Here is a 22633-nt window from a genome sequence, read left to right as displayed (position 1 = left end):
CAGAAGTCAACTGTTGTGCTTCTGAAGTCCCAGATACTGCCATTGACAATGAAAACAATTTGGAAAAGATAATCCAACACTTAATCACGTGCCTTGAACCTCTTCAGCCACTAAGTAGATCAACGACTTTGAAAGACTGTGGTACAGTAGCTTGAGTGGCCTTCTCAGTCCTACTGCAACTGACAAAGATCAATTTATACCAGGATAAAAATGTATGCTTAGAATAAAAGATGGTATGTTCAAAGCAGAGGTTGATAAGTTCTTGATTAGTAAGAGCATCAAACGCTGCAGAGAGAATACCATAAGAAATGGGAGCAGAATTGGGCCATTTGGCCCATTGAATCTGCTCTGCCATTTCATCATGGCTGATCTATTTTCTTCTCAGGCTACATCCACACTAGACCGGATAAATCTGTAACTGAAGCTTTTTCTCTTCGCTTTGAACCTCCGTCCACACTGAAATAGCATTTTCCTCCCCGAAAACGGAGATTTTCTAAATCACCCTCCAGAGTGTGTAAACTTGAAAACGGTGATTGTGCAGAGCAGTGTGCACGGGGTAAACGGATATTTCTAAAAACGCTGTCATGACGAGCCGGAACAGATGGCGGTAGCGCAGCATTTCGTTGTTTTCTTGAACGCAACCCCCCACACAACCTAACAATTTCAGAACAGACGGCAACAAGACTGAAGCCAGAAGAATTAGAAATGTACTCACCAAATACTTCGACCCATAGCTTACTGAATAAATGTATACTCACTTTGCCCTGTTTTCTGTCCTTGCTTGTATGAAGGTGGTTTACCTATTTATGCAAGTACTTCTCTGACAATAGATGTGTAACAGCCTAATGTAACATTGTATGGAAATACAAGATAACACTGATGTAGGCATGTTTTATACATTTAACAAGGTGTTTTATTAATGCAACAGAGTTAGCCAGTTTTTCAATGTTCGTCGTCAGCCGGGTCATACTGTCCGTGAACTCCCTGTCAGTTGCCTCCGTAAGCTCCAGTATTTTTCTTTTTTTAGTTTTAAGTCCTCCTGCGCAAGAGGCAACAGCAATTCCTTTTAGGTTTTTCTAGTCTGTAACTGGACAAATGTGCACCAAGCATACCGTTTCCTCTTCACTTGTTTTCTATGTGTCCTGCGCGTGCTCATTAGGAGGAGATTCGCCCAAATATCGGTTCTAATGTGGACGGAGATATTTTTAAAAACGCCTGGTGTGGACGCCTGTCGTTTTTACGTGAAACCGGCGTTTTCAAAATTATCCGGTCTAGTGTGGACGTAGCCTCAGTCCCAATCTCCTGCCTTCTCTCCATATCCCTTCATGCTCTGACTAATCAAGAATATATCAAGCTCTCCCTTAACTATACCCAATGACTTGGCCTCTACAGCCATCTGCGGCAACAAATTCCACAGATTCACTGCATGAAAATAGGGTTCAGAGGGAAAAGTAATCAGCCATGATCAAATGGTGGAACAGATTCGATGGGCCAAATGGCCTGATTCTGTTCCTGTGTCTTATGGTCTTATATGGAAGGCTGTTCACTTCATTGCATTTCTCTTGACTTTGAAAATGGCGGTGCAGTTACTCACAGTATTGTTTGCCACTGGCTTTACAAACATTTCCTTTCCAAGTATTTACCAATTTCTTTCCTGGAAGTTACCACTAAATCTGTTTGCAGGACACATTTGACAATACATTTGAGAAGTGTGTGCTATGTAGATCTTTTTTTGGCAATTACCCCTCTCCGACTGAGGCAATTTCTGCTAAATAAAACCTTTGTAATTCTAAACATCAATGCTAGTAAAAATACATTTTGAAAAAATCCATTAATTAGATTACATTGTTACGAATATGAATGTTTAATACTGTCACTATATATTTGTAATCTATTACGTGACATAAAGCAATACAAATATTTGAATTTTTAGTTTTCAATCTTCATGAAAATTATTTATTTTCTTTCCTTTTCTCCATCCAGTGTACCAACAAAAGAACGGTCCTGAAAATTTACTGTTAACTGCAGTGATACTTCGAATTATGAAGGCTTTTGTTTGGGAAGGACTGCTTCCATTGGTAACAGGGTTCATGACCAAAGAATAAAGATAAGCTACCACATCGAATCATCCCACATTCCAGTAACATTTTCTATAAACTTCTCCTTCCCATTTCCTTCTTTTTTTTTAACAAATATTAAGCTGCCTATTCTTGCGGATTTACCAATTTATGGAAACAATTGTTCGCTGGCTATAGTTCATTCATGAATTTTGAAAAACTGAGCTCACCCTCAACATCTCTGTTCCAGTAAAGGAAGCTTCAAACCTTTCTTCATCATTAATGTCTGAGAGCTGATGGTAGCGAAAAACATCCCAAAAGACACACTGCTGCTGAAACACTTGCCTCACATGGTTAACATAAAGAGTAAGTGTTTAACTGTTGTTGCTGGTGCCATTGAGTGAATGATATTAAACCGTTTGGGGGCAATATTCCACATTATTTTATACAGCCAACCTCAGTAGTTACATACATTAATTTAAATTTTAAGCCCCTTTGAAATCTGAGGTTATGACATGTGACCCTTATTCCCCAAGTTTTCAGATTGCTAACGAGGGGCAGTGTGTTGCACTTCATTCACTCGCATGTCATTATCAAACAAACATCCTTATGGGAAAAAACTTACGATGAGATAGCTCCTAGAACCGGTGGAAATTTCACTGGTTGGAAACATATGAATGGACCTTGAGCCAAACTATACCAGCATAAGGATAGCACAAGGACTAGAAGTCAACATGTCAAACCTTCTGTAATCAGTAAGAGTGATCTTTCCTGACTAAAAGGATATCTAAATATCTACCGTGGTCTTGGCAAAGCAATTAAAATGGTCACTTTCAACTTGATTTCTACATTGTTACTGAAGGCTTTTCTAAAAAAAGTCTGTAATATTTTTATAAATAGTTCACTGACCTAGTCTAATTAATATTGTTAGTGCCATCATTTTGAACTACTAAAGGGCAGGAGGTACATGAGCCTCAGGTCTCACATTACCAGGTTCATTATCTGCTATTACTCTACAACCATCAGGCTCATGAACTGGTGTGGATAACTTCACTCACCTCAAGTCTGAACTGATTCCACAACCTCGAGACTCACCTTCAAGGATTTTACAACTCATGTTCTCAATATTATTTATTTATTTTTTATTTGCACAATCTGCCTTCTGTTGCACATTAGCTGTTTGTCAGTCTTTATGTACAATTTTTTTATAGATTCTATTGTGTGGGAATGTATTAGTTTTCATGTAAGTGTGTGTAAGAAAGTGAATCTTACATATATACTGCATATACTTTGATAATAAATTTACTTTGACTTATGTATGGCATTATCTGTCCGGGTGTATACAAAACAGAAGTTTTCCACTGTATCTCAGTACATGTGACAATAATAATAAATTAACACTACATTTGGTAAATTGCAGAATCATAGAAGTAACACCACATTAATGAAGTGCTGACCTGTGTCAGACTCCAAGAAACTCTCCAACTTTCTCACAGCTGAAATGAAAGTAATAAGCAGCCAGTAGATGCTACTTCTGATGTGAATGGGTTGAACCCCCAGTCACCAACTATGTTCTCTCATCAACAGCAGACTTCATTGTATGCCATCAATATTGAAAGAAATTCTCCCCAATTCCCATCACCAAGTACTTATGAAGTGCAAGAGTCACACAGCAAAACATTTCATGAGATTATAATATTCATGTGCTTATAATTTAAAAATCAATTTATCACGATATTTTTTTATCTAGAAAGAGAAAATACTTCCGACAGAAAATATTTAACTATATGGCCTATGTAATATCATTCATCTCAATTTTCAAGACTTGGGATTTAATTAGCTGCAGGACTATCTGCCATTGCAACACCTAAAACAAGAATGGAGACAGGATCACATAATTTTATTGAATAGTGAAGTAGCTTAAGGATCTGTTGGCTTTGTCCCTTTTTTATGTTCTTCTGCACATTAACCTGCACTGAATTCCAATGGATGAAATTTATATTCTCACCCCATTCTGTGGTATCGCTCCATCTTAACCTTGCAACATTTTCTGGTTTTTTGTTGTACCCCCACGTTACCAGCTATCAGTCCCTACCATAAGAACACATTTTCCAGTCTTCTTGTTGAGGTCTCTTAAACCAGTGGTCCCCAACCTCCGGGCCATGGACCGATACCGGGCGGCGAAGCACGCAGGGGTGCAGCGGTAGCACCCAGCACATCTTTAATAAAAAAGCCGAAATAAACAAGCTAATTAATTAGGTGCCACCCAGTAGCCAGTCTTCATTAGAGGAACTGAGGTGGAGAGAGTCAATAACTTTAAATTCTTCGGCATTAAGGATCGATGTTTCTCTCTGTGAAAAGTGTCAGAGGATCTGCCCTGGGACCAGCATGTAACTATCATTACAAAGAAAGCACAGCAGCACCTATACTTTATTAGAAGTTTGTGTAGATTCAACATGTCACCTCGATCCTGACAGCCCTGTCTTTTCAGCCTGTCTGGACTGACGTTTAAATTGACCAAACAATGGAACAGCTAAAGGCTCCAGCGCCCTGGAAAGAGGAGTGAACATCGCGTAGAGCAAGTGCAATTGGCAATTGCCTCTGATCTGGGCCGACATTTACATGCTGGGCAGCACCTAATTAATTAGCTTGTTTATTTCGGCTTTTTTCTTAAAGATGTGCTGGGTGCATTCCGAATACCGCTGCACCCCTGCATGCTTCGCGGCCTGGACGTTGGGGACCACTGTCTTCAACAATTCCACTGAACCAACAAGAGAGGGAGATGATGGGATGGAGTAGAACATTTTCCCTTAAAAAATAACCATATAGAAACATAGAAACATAGAAAATAGGTGCAGGAGTAGGTCATTCGGCCCTTCAAGCCTGCACCGCCATTCAGTATGATCATGGCTGATAATCTAACTTAGAACCCTGTACCTGCCTTCTCTCCATACCCCCTGATCCCTTTAGCCACAAGGGCCATATCTAACTCCCTCTTAAATATAGTCAATGAACTGGCCTCAACTGTTTCCTGTGGCAGAGAATTCCACAGATTCACCACTCTCTGTGTGAAGAACTTTTTCCTAATCTCGGTCCTAAAAGGCTTCACCTTTATCCTCAAACTGTGACCCCTCATTCTGGACTTCCCCAACATTGGGAACAATCTTCCTGCATCTAGCCTATCCAATTCCTTTAGGATTTTATACATTTCAATAAGATCCCCCCTCAATCTTCTAAATTCCAACGAGTATAAGCCTAGTCGATCCAGTCTTTCATTATATGAAAGTTCTGCCATCCCAGGAATCAATCTGGTGAACCTTCTTAGTACTCCCTCTATGGAAGAATGTCTTTCCTCAGATTAGGGGACCAAAACTGCACACAATACTCCAGGGGTGGTCTCACTAAGGCCTTGTACAACTGCAGTAGGACCTCTCTGCTCCTATACTCGAATCCTCTTGCTATGAATGCCAGCATACCATTCGCCTTTTTCACCGCCTGCTGTACCTACATGCCCACTTTCAATGACTGGTGTATAATGACTCCCAGGTCTCATTGCATCTCCCCTTTTCCTAATCGGTCATCATTTAGATAATAATCTGTTTCCCTGTTTTTGCCACCAAAGTGGATAACTTCACATTTATCCACATTAATTTGCATCTGCCATGAATTTGCCCACTCACCTAACCTATCCAAGTTACCCTGCATCCTCTTAGCATCCTCCTCACAGCTAACACTGCCGCCCAGCTTCGTGTCATTCGCAAACTTGGAGATGCTGCATTTAATTCCCTCATCCAAGTCATTAATATATATTGTAAACAACTGGGGTCCCAGCACTGAGCCTTGCGGTACCCCACTAGTCACTGACCGCCATTCTGAAAAGGTCCTGTTTATTCCCACTCTTTGCTTCCTGTCTGCCAACCAATTCTCTATCCACATCAATACCTTACCCCCAATACCGTGTGCTTTAAGTTTGTACGCTAATCTCCTGTGTGGGACCTTATCAAAAGCCTTTTGAAAATCCAAATATACCACATCCACTGGTTCTCCCCTATCCACTCTACTAGTTACATCCTCAAAAAATTCTATGAGATTCGTCAGACATGATTTTCCTTTCACAAATCCATGCTGACTTTGTCTGATGATTTCACCGCTTTCCAAATATGCTGTTATCACATCTTTGATAACTGACTCTAGCATTTTCCCCACCACCAATGTCAGGCTAACCGGTCTATAATTCAAACAACAGGAATTCTGCAGATACTGGAAATTCAAGCAACACACATCAAAGTTGCTGGTGAACGCAGCAGGCCAGGCAGCATCTGTAGGAAGAGGTGCAGTCGACGTTTCAGGCCGAGACCCCTCGTCAGGACTAACTGAAGGAAGAGTGAGTAAGAGATTTGAAAGTTGGAGGGGGAGGGGGAGATCCAAAATGATAGGAGAAGACAGGAGGGGGAGGGATGGAGCCAAGAGCTGGACAGGTGATTGGCAAAAGGGGATATGAGAGGATCATGGGACAGGAGGTCCGGGAAGAAAGACAAGGGGGGGGGCCCAGAGGATGGGCAAGAGGTATATTCAGAGGGACAGAGGGAGAAAAAGGAGAGTGAGAGAAAGAATGTGTGCATAAAAATAAGTAACAGATGGGGTACGAGGGGGAGGTGGGGCCTAGCGGAAGTTAGAGAAGTCGATGTTCATGCCATCAGGTTGGAGGCTACCCAGACGGAATATAAGGTGTTGTTCCTCCAACCTGAGTGTGGCTTCATCTTTACAGTAGAGGAGGCCGTGGATAGACATGTCAGAATGGGAATGGGATGTGGAATTAAAATGTCTATAATTCCCTGGTTTCTCTCTCCCTCCTTTTTTAAAAAGCGGGGTTTAATTAGCCACCCTCCAATCCTCAGGAACTAGTCCAGAATCTAAAGAGTTTTGAAAAATTATCACTAATGCATCCACTATTTCTTGGGCTATTTCCTTAAGCACTCTGGGATGCAGACCATCTGGCCCTGGGGATTTATCTGCCTTTAATCCCTTCAATTTACCTAACACCACTTCCCTACTAACATGTATTTCCCTCAGTTCCTCCATCTCACTAGACCCTCTGTCTCCTACTATTTCCGGAAGATTATTTATATCCTCCTTAGTGAAGACAGAACCAAAGTAGTTATTCAATTGGTCTGCCATGTCCTTGTTCCCCATAATCAATTCACCTGTTTCTGTCTGTAAGGGACCTACATTTGTCTTAACCAATCTTTTTCTTTTCACATATCTATAAAAGCTTTTACAGTCAGTTTTTATGTTCCCTGCCAGTTTTCTCTCATAATCTCTTTTCCCTTTCCTAATTAAGCCCTTTGTCCTCCTCTGCTAGACTCTGAATTTCTCCCAGTCCTCAGGTGAGCTGCTTTTTCTGGCTAATTTGTATGTTTCTTCTTTGGAATTGATACTATCCCTAATTTCCCTTGTCAGCCACGGGTGCACTACCTTCCCTGGTTTATTCTTTTGCCAAACTGGGATGAACAATTGTTGTAGTTCATTCATGCGATCTTTTGTTATTATATCTTGAAATTTTGTTAAAAGTGTGCCCTTCAGAGACACAAGCTTGTATTTTCAACAACAAAAGAACGATTCTGTGTTGAGAGGTGCACCGTAAGGTATTTCTGCAGGATCAGTGGTGATAATAATATCAGAATCTAATGTGCACTGGCAAATAAATAATAACTTACAACATGGATTAAAGTGGGACACCGAAGCAGGTACTTGGAGCTGTCTGCAGCTTAGGAGCAATTATTGACTGATAATCTTCAAATGAAAGCTGCAAGTTTGTTTAAAAACTCATTTGTGAACACCTGCCAAAGGAAACAAAATAAATGAACAACCTTCACTTAAAGGTCCTTTTGAGTTAGAAACATTTCATCTGGTGCAGTGCTAATGTACGCTTTAAAAGTTCTTTGGATTTGTGTGATTTATGAAGTGCATAATTTTTCTTCTGATAATCTGTTGGACCAATGCATGTGAGTGCAACTAAACATTTGCAGTCATATCCATATGAATGCTATTTGCCCCTTCTGTAAAATTTACAGAATGCAAGGCCTGATGCAGCACAATATAAAGGCAGGTTCCAGTCTATGGTTTTAATGCTGGAATCTAGTTCCTGGTGGGTTCATTTTAAGTCAAAAGCTCTGAGGCTCTTCCTTGTATCCTAGAGTCCTCACTCTCTGAACCCCACGCCATTCGAGCAATCTATTGTGACATTAACCGCAAGCCCCATATTCCCATCCAATGCTTGAGATCCTAGCCACGTCCCTTCCTCCACTCACCAGCATCTCGCCAAGACCTCTCACACATCTCTAATTTTCTACACTTCACAAGGTCTTGTCATTCTTTATTATGCACTTTGCCACATTAGTGCATTTTAATCGCTCATTGTCAATGTTTTGATTTGCTGATTAATTTCTTCTCATTACAGCCTTTATTCTGTAAGTGTCTGCTGCTTTATAACATTTTAAAAAGTTGGTAAAGTTGGTAAAGTTGGGAACTGGTTAAGACTTGCCACATAACCTGCCTGAAATGTACCACAAGCACAAAGGAATCATATCAGCCTATAACCCAGCTAGAATTGTAGTGTGTACGTTCAGTGCCAATCTGCTGTTAGCCATTGTGGCAAACTGAAGTGTAACTAGTTGATAACGTTGATAAATTCTGATGATGTGACTAAGATTCCATGTGCAAACATGGGTAGTAGGCATTCAGTGGAAGAAAAACTCCCATAAAATATACAATAATGCAAGTGACTGGCTTGCTGAAACAATGCTGCACAGACTGTTGAGAGTAGTTTTCAAAGCTCAAGTAGTCTTGCACAAACTTTCCAGCATGAGGTCTTTGGTCTTATCACCAAATATATGAGAAGAACTGACATGAAAATAGAAGAGGAAGAGGACGAGCTGGGGAAGAGGGAACAAAGTAGCACCATAACTGGTCCTTTCTGCCAAAGTTATCCACAGAGAATTAGATTAATTGAAGTTCCAGTAAATACAATCACAGATGCCCTGTTCACTAATGGTTCTAAGTTATCTTTTCCATCTCAACACAAAATGCTGGAGGACCTCAGCAAGTCAGGCAGCTTCTATGGAGGAGAATAAACTCTTGCTGAGATCCTTCATTAAGACTGGAAAGGAAGGAGTCTAGCTCCTTCCCCCTTCTTTTTCAGTCCGGATGAAGGGCCACGGCCCAAAATGTCAACTGTTTATTCCCCTCCACAGATGCTGCTTGACTTACTAAGTTCCTTCAGCATTTTGTGCATGTTCCTCTTGACTTCTAGCGTCTGCAGAATCTTTTGTTTTTATGCTTCTCTTCCAACTGCTGCTCTTTGCATGATAAAAGTGCAAAACTTAAAAAACTAGTGCAAACTAAATTAAAAATAATCTTGGGAGTCACTTTCCTGTCATTTCACTCTTCAATGCCATTGCAGTCACAGTGGTGGAAGGAGTGAATGGTTAGGGTGGTTGACAGGATACCGATTAAGAGATTGCTTTATCTTGGTGATGAGCTTATCAAAAGTTAATGGTACTGCGTTCACCCAAGCAAGAAGAGCATTTCATTATGATCCTGACTTACTGTATGCCTTGTAAGATGAACAAAAATCTTCATTACCCTCTCAGGATTCAATTCTGCTATTCATTACTAAACGGTGTGGGAGAAGACACTGACAAAAGAATGTTCATGTCCTCCTTTCAGTCTGACTTGAGTTCAGGCTGAGAGGAGCTACTATTACAGAAGAACAAGTCTAATGGCTAATGGCAAAATCATGTATCAATTGGTTCAACAGAGGAAGAAAAGATAGGCTGTGTTGCAAATTCAAATTACAGGGCTGCTTTATGTCAGCCAGAAGGGTAAATTTTACTCTCTGCTGCCTTGCTGCACTTTAAAAAAAAAATCAAGTCTACCTGTTTGCAAAGACTGTGTGAAACTATAACTTAATTATATTATTGCAGATTTCTCTTAACTAGTGATTACTTTGTGTATCCATAGGAAGGATTGTTGCTACACCTTCAGAAAAGCAAAAAAGGCATCTTATGGAGGAAGATGATCTGCAGCTCATATATGTTTTATACATGTGTATCATCTTCATGTGATCCCTCCCCTCAGCTGTAGACATATATAATCTTAAATTTAGTTTCTTTTAAACTGAGTGCTACCATTATTGTCACTTATCGAAAGGAAGTTGCATAATTTATCGAGGAAGGTTTGAGTTGTCAAAGACAATAATCACCTTTTTCGCAGAGTGCATGTAGGTGCAATTACCAGTGCAATTTGTGAACAATTCAATCGAGGTTTATTTGTCAGTTTCTGAGCAGAGCCAGATGGAGGCAAATTATGAGGGGGAATTGATTAGCTCCTAAAGTACAACTCAATGTAATTTATTGACTGTAGTTCTTTTCTCTAACTTTGTGCCTCAGATTGTCCCTGAATGACTCCTTTCCTGTGGTCTTCATTTTGTCACTTCATCTTTTCCACTCGAATCCAATTTCATTATAAATCTAGCTACTCCAAAATAGATTAAATTCTTGGTTTTTCACATTGAAAGATTAAAGAAGATTAGGAGTCAAAATGATGATAGGAAAATGGAAGTTAAACAAAATGTGGGAAAGGATAAAGGTCAACTTTTCAATATATGGTTGTTGAATCCTTGTGAAACTATTATACTTAAATCAAATGAATGTTACCTCCAAGAGGACCACAACCTCGTCGTGGTTTGGAGGCTTGTGTGCCTCAATGACCCAGAGGACTATGTCGGCTAGAGTCAGGGCTTTATGTTCTGGCTCTTGGTAGGGTCACCCACGGTAAGCAGGTCAAAGGGTAGAGGCCAGACCAAGCGTGGTCAGTCCACCGGTCATCCAGGTTCGGGGGTTCAGCTCAGGGTTAACAACATTGACTGGTCAAACAAAATCATTACAGGAATAGCAATGAAGAATCCATCTACATCTGTGTGCGATGGTATTCCTGAGTCTCCACTTGGGACTTGCTTGACAGTAGTGGAGGACCTTCATTGCTGCCCTAAATGCCAGCAGTGTAACAGGCAGTAATTTTTTTTTATATAAGCATGTCGTACCAAACATTCAGCCATTCTTGTCTGGCACGTGGTGTCAGGATTAACCAGGTCATGTTATGAACATTCCTGACTCGACCCTTGTATTTTTTACAAGGCCGAGTGGCTAGCTCGACACTCAACTCGGCACAGATGGAAAGCGTGCTCGGGGGTGGCCTGACCTAGATTTGAACTCGGGAACCTTCGCTCCGGAGTCCGGCGCCGATCTCACTGCACCACCAGCCGGCCTGGGCAGTAAATTAATAAAAAAGAATAAGAATTTAAAATAAAAATATCCTTAACAGAACAACTGCAGTTGCAAATAACTGGGACTGAAATGCAGTTAAATATTGGTCTGTGAATAATATAATAACACGTACATGCTTTTCAGTTCCCTATTCTCAGTTCGAGAAAGGAGCAGCTTGTACAGTATACAGAAAGCAAGAATGAAACTAATCTCAATCTTATTGTCAAGTCACACATTTGATCAATACTTTTTGGGATTATAGTGATGCTTATTCATGGTCTTTAAAAAAAATCTGGTCCCTGAACACCTGAAATAGTTAGGTATTGACAAACATTTAATGATCCACCTGCAGTAGGACGTTTTTGCAGCTGTCAGCTGATTGGAAAAAAACGGATGGAAAAATCAACTGCATTGGCAATGACATGGCTCCCACACTGGGAAAATCTATTCCACCTGCACTCAATTTTATTTCAAGATAAAATATATACACAGGGACAGACAATGTGTTGTGTTTACGCATCAGTACCCATATTCTGATTACACTTGGTACAACAGTTAGTGGTTATTTACCGCACTAGTAACTTCGAGGCATGGGCTATGAACATGAAAATGAGCATGAACTCAAGTTTCAACTTGCAAGTTTTAGAATTTAAATTTACTTTTAGAAGAAACCTCGAAGTATTTTGAAATTTCAGTAAAAGTTGGATTCTATCAAAAACCGAACCCAGATGTCACCAATTTGATTGACTCTTACTGTCTGTTATCCAACGCCAGAGTGCATGGTCCATTTCCCCCTGGAACAGTCATCATCCTTTACAGCAAAACCAAAGAACTGCAGGGTCATCTTTTCAGCTAGTTTTGATCACTCGACTGAGTCAGGGAGGAGTTTCTGATTTGGCCCTGGAGGGTTTCTGTATTTAGGGATATTTCAGAAAATATTTTACAAGGTAAAGGTTGTGTTTTGTGAATGAATCAGGAAACTGTGGCATAAATAAACTTTGACAGGTCAAAGAAGAAGTACTGCAGATAAGGAACCTTTGATACATATCTAATTTTCTAGTCATTGACTCCACAGAGAGGTAGAATAGCCAGCCAATCCACAGTTCAAAGTACAACGTACGTATACATTATACAACCTTGAAATTTGTCTCCTTACAGGCAGCCACGAAACAAAGAAACCCCGAAAGAACCCACTAAAAAAGAACCATCAAACGTCCAAAGTGCAGAGAGAAAAAAACAATATGCAAACAATTTAAAGTAAGCAAATAGCATTCAGAAGTGAAGTTTTATGAAAGACACTCAGCCAGGCATCACTGCACCAGAGCTGGCCCCAGCCACAGTCACCTCAGTCTGCTCTCAGTGCCTGTTAAAGCTGAAGTTCACACAGTAGGACAAACCCTCCACTTTGAAGTTGAATATTAATCATAGAATTTTAGAGCAAAAAGAGATAATTTAATCCATTTTGTCAATACTAGCTCTTTAAAAGAGCTATCCAGTTATTTCCCACTCTTTTCCTCTAAGGCCTTGCAATCAAATATGTATGTAATTCCATTTCAAAAGTTGTTATTAAACCTGCTTTCATCAACTCTTTGGCTGTGCATTCCTGACCATAGGCTGTGTGTAAATCAAAGCTCTTTCACCACATGATGAGCTCAGCCTTTTATCTGTTGGGAGCAAGGATCCATTCTGTAACATGTTTTGTCAAGTACAAACCAATTCCTACGGTATAAAATTGATCGTAGAGTTCTGCTTTAAGAACTAAAGCATGTGCACTGTGCTTTAAGATAGTACACATTTTTATACAATGGCAAGTTACCATAGGGTGCCTCACATGGCAAATCAAAAGGTGCTTTGATGGTCTGAGGCGAATATCAAGGGACTGTCTCCATGGTGCTGTTGCATCCATATTATAAATACCTCTTGGAAGGTGACACAAAGAAAAAGTTCATGAAGATTAACATGGTGAACAGAATCATGGAACAGTTGTTTATGTTATTTGGGCAATCATCCAAGTCTGCATTGATAAATGATTGAGCAAAACTGCAAATCCCATCATAGTCGCTATGGATCTTAGTTAATTATTTAATTATGAATGAAGTACTTTGGCAGAAATAGTGACTATGTTACTACATCATTGCCAGAAAGTACCTATCTGGTTCACTAATGTCCTTCAGAGAAAGAAAGATGCCATCTCCATCTATCCTGACCTCACTCCAAAATCAAAGCAACAGTTTTTATGCTCTTAAGTGGTGTCGCAAGGCAATCCATTGGATTTAGAAATCTCTACAGAGTATAACAAGGTTAACACTGGAAAGATCATTTGATGTTAACTTCAGCAATGGTGTTGGCAAAGTCTAAAGACAGTTGCAGCCCAGTTTACTATGCAAAGTCTTTCTCACAAACATCTGGGGATTTGCTCCCCCGTTAAGAAAACTGACAGAAGACAGTAGACAGCATCATGGACACAGTATTATTGCACTGAGCTAACATCCAGTGGTTCTGCATCACTACCCCTGGATGCTTTCTGGTCCACTGCCAGTACAGAGTAAGAGGGGAGGAAGGTAATCAACTTGTGAGTTTAATCACAAATAGCACCAAATATTAAACGCCAAAGAAAAACCTAAGTATATAATATACACCTGCATTTCTTTAGGGTTGTGTTCTTAGAAAACTATGTGCATCACTGTTTTACTTTTTTTCCCCATTGAATCCCATGTTATAAGTTGGATATGTTTCCTTACAGGAAACTTCTCAACAGTAATGAGCCCCATTACTTTGTTCAGTTTTCTTCTATATCTTAAAGTTTTTAATAGCGGTTTGTGAATTCCATAAGGGTGAATTTTTGATGCCTGAACTGTTGTATTGTGGGAGTACACTGTATTCACTTTTGAACTGTTAAACCCATCCTTAATCCTCATATACATGAGAAAATCTGCAAATGCTGTAAGCAACAGACAGAAAATGCTGGAGGAACTCAGTAGGCCAGGCAGCATCTATGGAAAAGAGTAAACAGTCAACGTTTCAGGCCGAGAAACTTCTTTGGGACTGGAAAGGAAGCAGAGAAGTCAGAGTAAGAAGATGGTGGGATGGGAGGACGAACTACAAGGTGGCAGGTGATAGGTGAAACTGGAAGAGGGGGAGGGGAGCTGGGAAGTCACTTTCTGCAGTGGTCACTCCTCATGCAACTCCTTTGTCTACTTGCCTCTCCCCACTGATCTCCCTCCTGGTACTTATCTTTGCAAGCGGAACAAGTGTCACACCTGCTCCTACATCTCCTCCTGCATTACCATTCAGGGTTCTAAACAGTCCCTCCGGGTGAGACGACACTTCACCTGTAAATCTTTTAGGGTCATCTACTCTATTCGGTGCTCTCAGAGTGGCCTCCTGTATAACCAGTGAGAGCCTACGTAGATTGGTAGACCGCCTCACCGAGCACCTATGCTCCATCTGCCAGGATCTCCCTGTAGCCACCCATTTCAATTCCACTTCCCATTCCGACATGTCAGTCCATGGCCTTTTCTACCATCGCGATGAGGCCACAATCATGTTGGAGAGCAACACCTTATATTCTGTCTGGATAGCCTCCAACCTGATGCATGAATATCGATCTCTCAAACTTCCGATAATTGCCCCTGCCCCCACCCCCACCTTCACCATTCCCCATTCCTGTTTCCCTCTCTCACCTCATCTCCTAACATGTCCATCACCTTCCTCTTCCCTTTCTGCCATGGTCTTCTTTCCTCTCCTTTCAGATTCCCCCTTCGCCAGTCCTTTATTTCTTTCACCAATCAACTTCCCAGCTCTTTACTTTACCCCCTCCCTCTCTCCCACTTTTCACCAATCACCTGCCACCTTGAACTTCTTCCTCCCCTCCCTCCACCTTCTCACTCTGACCTGTCCCTTTCCTTTCCAGTCCTGAAGGAGGATCTCAGCCCGAAACTTTGCCTGCACTCTTTTCCATAACTGCTGCCTGGCCTTCTGAGTCCCTCAGCATTTTGTGTGCGTGTTGCTTAATCCATGTGCTCTCTAGTTACTTTGAAAGTTTGGTCTCCTTAGTTCAAATAGAATTATGGACAAGCTCAGCTTTGCTGATATTTTATGGGAATAAAAGAGCTTTAATGAAGTTCAAAGGTTTCTTGGTGGTTCCGACAGAATATTGTATTGAGATTCAACACTGGTCGGAAGTATTCCCTTCATCCTCCCCCAACAACACATACACCCACATATACAATTCCAAGTACATCTTGAATCATAAAGGGAGAATTATAGGATGCTGGGAAATAAAACTGGAGGAAAATTTGGCGGCATCTCAAACTCAATGATTTGCTGGACATTGTGGGGTTTTAGGGGGTGCTAGGGACTAGGTTTAGACATATCCAGACAAACAAACCAGGATATGAGGTGCCTGGCTTTCTCACCATCCGTTAAAAATGTAAACCTTTAAAATTTAGAACTGCTTGTTAAACAGTGCATTCCACTTCCTACAATAATCTACCAACCCCCATAAGTGCTTCATACATAATGAACTACTTTTGAGCAATGGGCAGTTACTATGCCAATGGCTGGTCTGTATGCTTTGATAGAGCCTGGGAGGGAAGATGTCAGGATGAAATCCAGAGTTCCCTGGTTTTCAGTTTAATTTTCAAAGCACCTTTTGGAAAAGCAAACAAGTTCCAGTCTTAACATTATATCCAATAACCATAATCTACAAGGTGCTTATAGTGCTACCCCAGGACACCCAGGGGGATTATGTCAAGATCAAATCTGTAGTGTAGTTTAAATTATCAAAGTACATGCATGTCTCCATATACAACCCAGTGATTCATTTTCTTGTGGGCATACTCAATAAATCCATAATAGAATATCAGCCATAATAGAATATATAAGAGTATTATATAAGAGTAAAATTACCCCATCCCATGTATACAAAAGAAATGGTGATTGTGTGGTTACTTATCCAATTAGTAACTTGTTTTAGAATGGCATACGTTTGCCAAAAAGCAAATTAAAATAATTGTTATTGAAAGTAAATTGATTATCAAAGTACATGCATGTCTCCATATACAACCCAGTGATTCATTTTCTTGTGGGCATACTCAATAAATCCATAATAGAATATCAGCCATAATAGAATCAATGAAAGACTAACTTGGGTGTTCAACCAGTGTGCAAAAGACACAAACTGTGCAAATACAAAAAGAATGAAAAGATACAATAAGGAAGCAATAAATATTAAGAACATGAGATGAAGCGTCCTTGAAAGTGAGTCCATAGGCTGTGGGAGTATTTCAATGATGAAGTGAAGTTGAGTGAAGTTATCCCCATTGATTCAAGGGCCTGATGATTGAGGGCTAATAACTGCTCTTGAACCTGGTGATGCGAGTCCTGAGGCCCCTGTACCTTGCACATGACAATTATTGTCATCCCTGCAACTCTGTTTTATTTGGATATACTTCTAAAAAATGAGAAGTTTTATTTTAGTCCTATGACCTTGAAAATACATGTTCCTGTAAAAAATGACATTCTCAGTACACTGTTTCACAGTAAATTCACCATGAATGAAAATGCCAAGTAGTCTTCCAGGAGGCATTTGCTTCCATTTTTTAAATGCCTCAAAAATTATTAGATACACCATAAATCACAGGTCATTAACAACATAAGAGCACAAAAAAATGGAGCAGGTTATTTAGACCCACTTATTTTCCCCTTCATCCTGGATGGCCCAAGTCATGTAAATAGAGGTGACTTTATTGTTAAGTATGGAAAACAGGTCCTTCCACCCAACTCATCCATACCAGACAAAGTACCTTGCCGAGCTAGGCCTATTTACCTGTGCTTGCATCATATTCCTTTAAACTTTCCTATACCTACCCCAAAGCCTTTTAAACATTGTAATTTTACCTGCCTCTACCACCTCCTCTGGCAATTTATTCCATATATCAACCACATCCTGTGTGATAATCTTACTTGTCAGGTACCCTTTAAATCTTTCCTGTTTGAACTTTAACCTATGCCCTCTCAACCTTTGCCTTCCCCAACCCTGAGAAAAGAATGACAATATATTTTAACTTTGCCCCTCATGATTTTATAAACCTCTATAACAGGGGTTCCCAAGCTGGGGTCCATGGAGCCTTGGTCCATTAGTATTAATTGGTTCATGGTATAAAAAAGGTGGGGAACCCGTGCTCTAAAAGATTGCCAATCAGCCTTCTTCACTCCAGTGAAAACAGTCCCAGCATATCTCGTCTCTCTTTATAACTCAGTTCCTTCAGCAACTTTCTTGCAAATCTATTCTGCACCCTCTCTTGCTTGATCAAATCTTTTCTGTAGTTTGGAAACCCCACTTGAAGACTTGAGGAGAAAGATAGCAAAAATTAAATGAAGCATACTGTATGATCACAGAGTGGCAAAGTCTGTTTAACTGCTCAGTATGTTATACATTTTCTCGGGATATACTAAGAATAGAATTAAAGCTAACTTGCAAAATCAAGATTCTACCATCTGGATAATCCCCTTACTGTCAAGAACAATTATTAAACTGGAAATGCTGGATTACCTTGGCAGAAAAGCCTGTGACTCTCAAAGGATGCTTTAATACACAAACCATGTTTTAAATCAATCCACCAACGTCACATTGACAGGCAGAATCACACGACTGAGCATACAACTTGTATTGGTATGCTTCGCAGATAATTATTTGACATTTCTTCTGTTTGTTGCTCATTGACACATCCTTTAGAGATATGTGATTTTGTAAATATATCAAAAAGCTGGATTTGTACATTACTGCCTAGATTTGATATCACTTTATAATCCATATCACCAACCCTTTCATCAACTGGCAGCATTCCAGTCAAGAGCAAAAACTTTACATTTTAAATGACGTAATAAACTGTTAAGAGAGAATGTTATCATGCATTCATTAATTTAGTACAAGCCACTACAGCTTGAAATTCCTCAGGGCCAGGAGTACTTTCAAAACACAAGTCTGCAGATTAGGTGGCCAATTTACAAAGCACCTGTACTCTGTCCACAGTGGGCACCCAAGCTCCCAATTGTATGCCATTTCAATACCCTTTCCCAAACTGACATGTCTCCCTTTAGCTGTCTCCACAGCCAAGGTGAGGCCCAATGAAGACTGAAGGAACAATACCTCATATTCCACCTGGGCAGTCTACAACCAACTGGAAAATTCAGTCTTCATTCCCTTTGGTTACATACCTTACTTCTGGTACACTTCCTTGCACTTCCCCTCCCCTATATCTCCATCCAATCCTCCTCAGGAACTCCCATTTCTGTCTCCTTTCCCACAACCCCTCCAGCTCCCCTTCACCCATTTTTATCCTCCTTTCCCCACCTGCTACCACACATTTCATTGTGTTCCACCTCATATGATTTTCTTCCATCTGCCCTTCATCTCTTAGATCTCATTATCACCTTCCTTGCTAATTCCAACATGTAGCCTTTTTGCTTCTACTTATCACATAGATTAGCTGTTTCTCCTTCAATCTTGCACCCTCCCCCCACACCAAACCCACCTGGACCCATCTACCCTGAAGCACTAAAATGCAAAAGAGGCATATTAAGATTAAATCAAATGCCTGTTTTGTAACTTGCTATTGGAGACACAAAAGATTGCAGATATTGGGATCAGCAGCAACAAACAATGTGTTCACAGCAAAGAATCCTGATGCAAGGTTTTGGCCCAAATCATCAACAGTTATATTTCTGCTTGAACTGTTAATAGAATATTTGTTGCAACCTTACATTTCAGGTTAATAACTTTGGTAGTGTAAATCTGATCCAATTCATTTGAATTGGTTTGGTAAAAAAGATAATCTTTCATGAATGCTTGTTTGATCTATATTAGCTAAGAAACTATTTCCATGTAAACCTATTAACTATGAACATATTGCACTACCACTGGACTACAATGAAGCCAGGAAACAGCGTCTGATTTTGGTCCATAAATAACCAAGGTCACCAGGTCAGGTTTCCACACAACTTTGTAACTTATCAGGAGTCAATCAGAACATTAGGACTGTATTCTTTAGAATGTAGAAAATTGAGAGGAGATTTAATAGACGTATGCAAAATTATGAGGGGTAGATAAGGTAAATGCAAGCGGGTTCTGAGTGGGACTACAACCAGAGGTCATGGATTAAAGGTGAGAGGTGAGAAGGTTAAGGGGAACATGAGGGGAAACTTCTTCACTCAAGGTCATGAGAGCGTGGAATTAGCTGCCAGCTCAGATGTTGCATGCAAGCTTGATTTAAACATTTAAAAGAAGTCTGGATAGGTACATAGATAGTACAGGTATGGATGGCCATGGTAGGTTGATGGGAGAGAGTAGTTTAAATGGTTCAGCATGACCTAGATGGGGTGAAGAGCCTGTTTCTGTGCTGTACTTCTCTATGACTATTATCTTTACATCAAATAGTAATAGGCTGTTAACATGTATTAAGAGGGAAAAAAATATTACTGACCAACCTCAACTCAAGAAACTGACATTGCCTGGTGTTTCTCTCCCCACCCCCACCTTTCAAATCTACTCCTCAGCTTTTTTCCTCCAGTCCTGCCGAAGGGTTTCAGCCCAAAATGTCGACTGTGTTTTTTCCATAGATGCTGCCTGGCCTGCTGAGTTCCTCCAGCATTTTGTGTGTGTTAAACTGATATCAAAGCTTTGCATTTGAAGTCAAACCTTTGAAGCAGAAGGACAGTGTATTAATTCTGTACCTCTTCTGAACTCAATACAGTATAAACATTTACTTTAAGGATGCGCTGTTTATATTAAGCAGAATCATTATACAAAACTATGCTTTCGCAGTATCAAATTGCATGAAGAGTATAGTTGTGGTAGTGCATTAAAATTTGGAAGTGTCAATAGCTCATCTCTATCATTCTGCTTCTGCTTATTACTTATTGCTGAGATTTAGCTCTGCCAGTTATTTGCTTTGGTTATTTCCTAAAAAGTTTTTAATCTCTCTGGCCCACTAAACAGGATCAAAGATAAATTATAAGAGCCCTTTTCTCCTGAAAACAACCCATGAACATAGCCCAGTCTGATAAGAATCATTCTGCTCCAAAGAGAAATTTTTTTCTTTGGTTAATATTGTTTGCAGGACAAAGCAAGTAGTCAGCATTTGAACTGATTTAAACCATGTTTTCCTAACCATAGATTAACCTCAAAAATGATACCACACCAAAAGTACAATTTAAATTTATTGATTTCAGTGTCATAACAGCATTACCATTTTAAAATAAGGCAGAAAACAAAATATTGAGGAATTTCAATGGTCAAGTCTTTTTAAAAATTATATAGTAGAATGCTCCATGACAAAAATCTGCACGTAGTTGTCAATTTTCTTGTTTTACTGGCAGGAATGATCGTCTGTGAGCCTGGATTAATTAAAGCAATCATTTACCAATCAAAGCAGACACATCACAAGCTTCAACCAATTAGCACAATGGCCACCAAAAAACTCAGCCTCCTCTGAATCAAAAAAGCTACAACTATACCATATCTAGCTCTTCTCTTGCTTTCACACAGTTTCTTCTGTTCAATTTCCAGGCACACATAATGAAAAGCATTAGGTGTTGACTGTACATTTCCTTCTCTGGGAAATACTGCAGAAAGCCACATTTTCCCTTTATTCCGGAGTGGTTCGAGCCATAACCATAGCAGGGTTTGTAGGCTATTACTTCCTATAAGACCTATATTACTTCCTATATTATGATTCCTAGCATCATAATGGCTATGGTGTTTCACTCTCCAATAAGTTGAACACCTTTTATGCATGCTTTGAAAGGGAGGTGTGCAAATCTTTGCAGCATCTGATGATCTTGTGATATCCAGAGGCTGATGTGAGGGCGAATCCTTGCTAGGTGTAAGGTTCCGATGGTGAATACCTGTGCCAACCAAATGGCAGCAGTGTTCAAGGACATCTTTAGCCTCTCAGATTGGACCTAATAAAATGATGCAATTATGACATAGGCAGTCTAGCAGCTATATTTCTTCAGGATTTTGAGAGGTTTGGTATGTCTCCTGCAATTCTCCAGATGTTCTGACTGGTTGCATCACCGTCTGGTATGGAGGGAGCAAATCACAGGATCGGAAAAAGCTGCAGAGGGTTGTAAACTCAGCCAGCTCCTTCATGGGCACTAACCTCCCCACCATTGAGGATGGCTTCAGTAGGCGATGCCTCAAGAAAGCAAGCATCCTTCATGAAGGATGCTCACCATCCAGTGCATGACCTCCTCTCAGTTTTGCCATCAATGTGAAAGTACACGACCCTGAAAAGACACACACTGAATGTTTTAGGAACAGCTTCTTTGGCTCTGTCAGATTTCTGAATGGTCCATAAACCTATCAATAACTGCCTCACTTTTTATTTTGCTCTCTTTTTATATATTCTTATTGTAGTTTATAGTAATTTGTATGTACTGCACTATACTGCTGCCTCGGAATGGGTGACTTGATAATATAGTGGCTAGTGGAACATTTTCACAGTGCCAGCAACCCCAAGTTCAATTCTGTCACTGTCTGTAGGGAGTTTGGACATTCTCCCCATGACCACGTTGGCTTCCTCTGGTTTCCTCACGCATTCCAGAGATGTATGGGTTAGTAGGTTGATTGGGCACAGGAGTGTAATCGGGTGGCATGGACTGGACGGACCTGCTACAGTGCTGTATCTCTAAATATACAAAAATATAACAGCAAATTTCGCAACACACGTCAGTGATAACAAACCTGATTCTGATTCTTATTCTGATAATTGTAACAATAATAGAAAATGTTTCATGAAAAATGACTTAACTATAGCATCAAAATGGATGGCATGATGTCTCTTGTATCTGGTGCTCCTGATGGAGCTTCCTGTACTTGGTGAGACCCAACACAAGTCGGAGGCCACTTTGTCGGGTACCTTTGCTCCATCTGCAAATTCCACATAGACATGTTAGTCCATGGCCTCCTCTACTGCCATGATGGGGCCACTCAAAGCATGGAGAGGCAGCACTTCATATTCCTTCTGGGTAGCCTCCGACATAATGGCACGAACATTAATATCTGTAACGTCTTACCCCTTCTCTTTCCCTCCCCAACTCCCGCTCCTCTCTTACCTCGTCTCTTCTCCTTACCTGCCTATCACCTCCCCCCAGGTGCCCCTCCTCCTTCCTTTTCTCCCATGGTACCCACTCCCCTATCAGATTCCTTCTTCTCCAGCCTTTTACTTTTCCCACCTTTCACCT

General features: G+C 40.4%; 1 protein-coding gene across 1 annotated transcript in view; it reads right to left on the bottom strand.

The window, feature by feature from the left end:
* The window catches only part of slc24a2 (solute carrier family 24 member 2), a 250813-nt gene that overhangs the window by 93666 nt on the left and 134514 nt on the right, over positions 1-22633 (bottom strand). The window contains exon 3 of the mRNA XM_072281116.1: positions 9218-9232. Within this exon, the coding sequence (XP_072137217.1) occupies positions 9218-9232 (15 nt within the window). The remainder of the gene's footprint in view (positions 1-9217; positions 9233-22633) is intronic.

Source organism: Mobula birostris, chromosome 17 (genome assembly GCF_030028105.1).
Source record: "Mobula birostris isolate sMobBir1 chromosome 17, sMobBir1.hap1, whole genome shotgun sequence".
NCBI lineage: Eukaryota > Metazoa > Chordata > Chondrichthyes > Myliobatiformes > Myliobatidae > Mobula > Mobula birostris.
The sequence above is the reverse complement of the archived record's forward strand: the minus strand, read 5'-3'. Positions and strand labels throughout refer to the sequence as shown.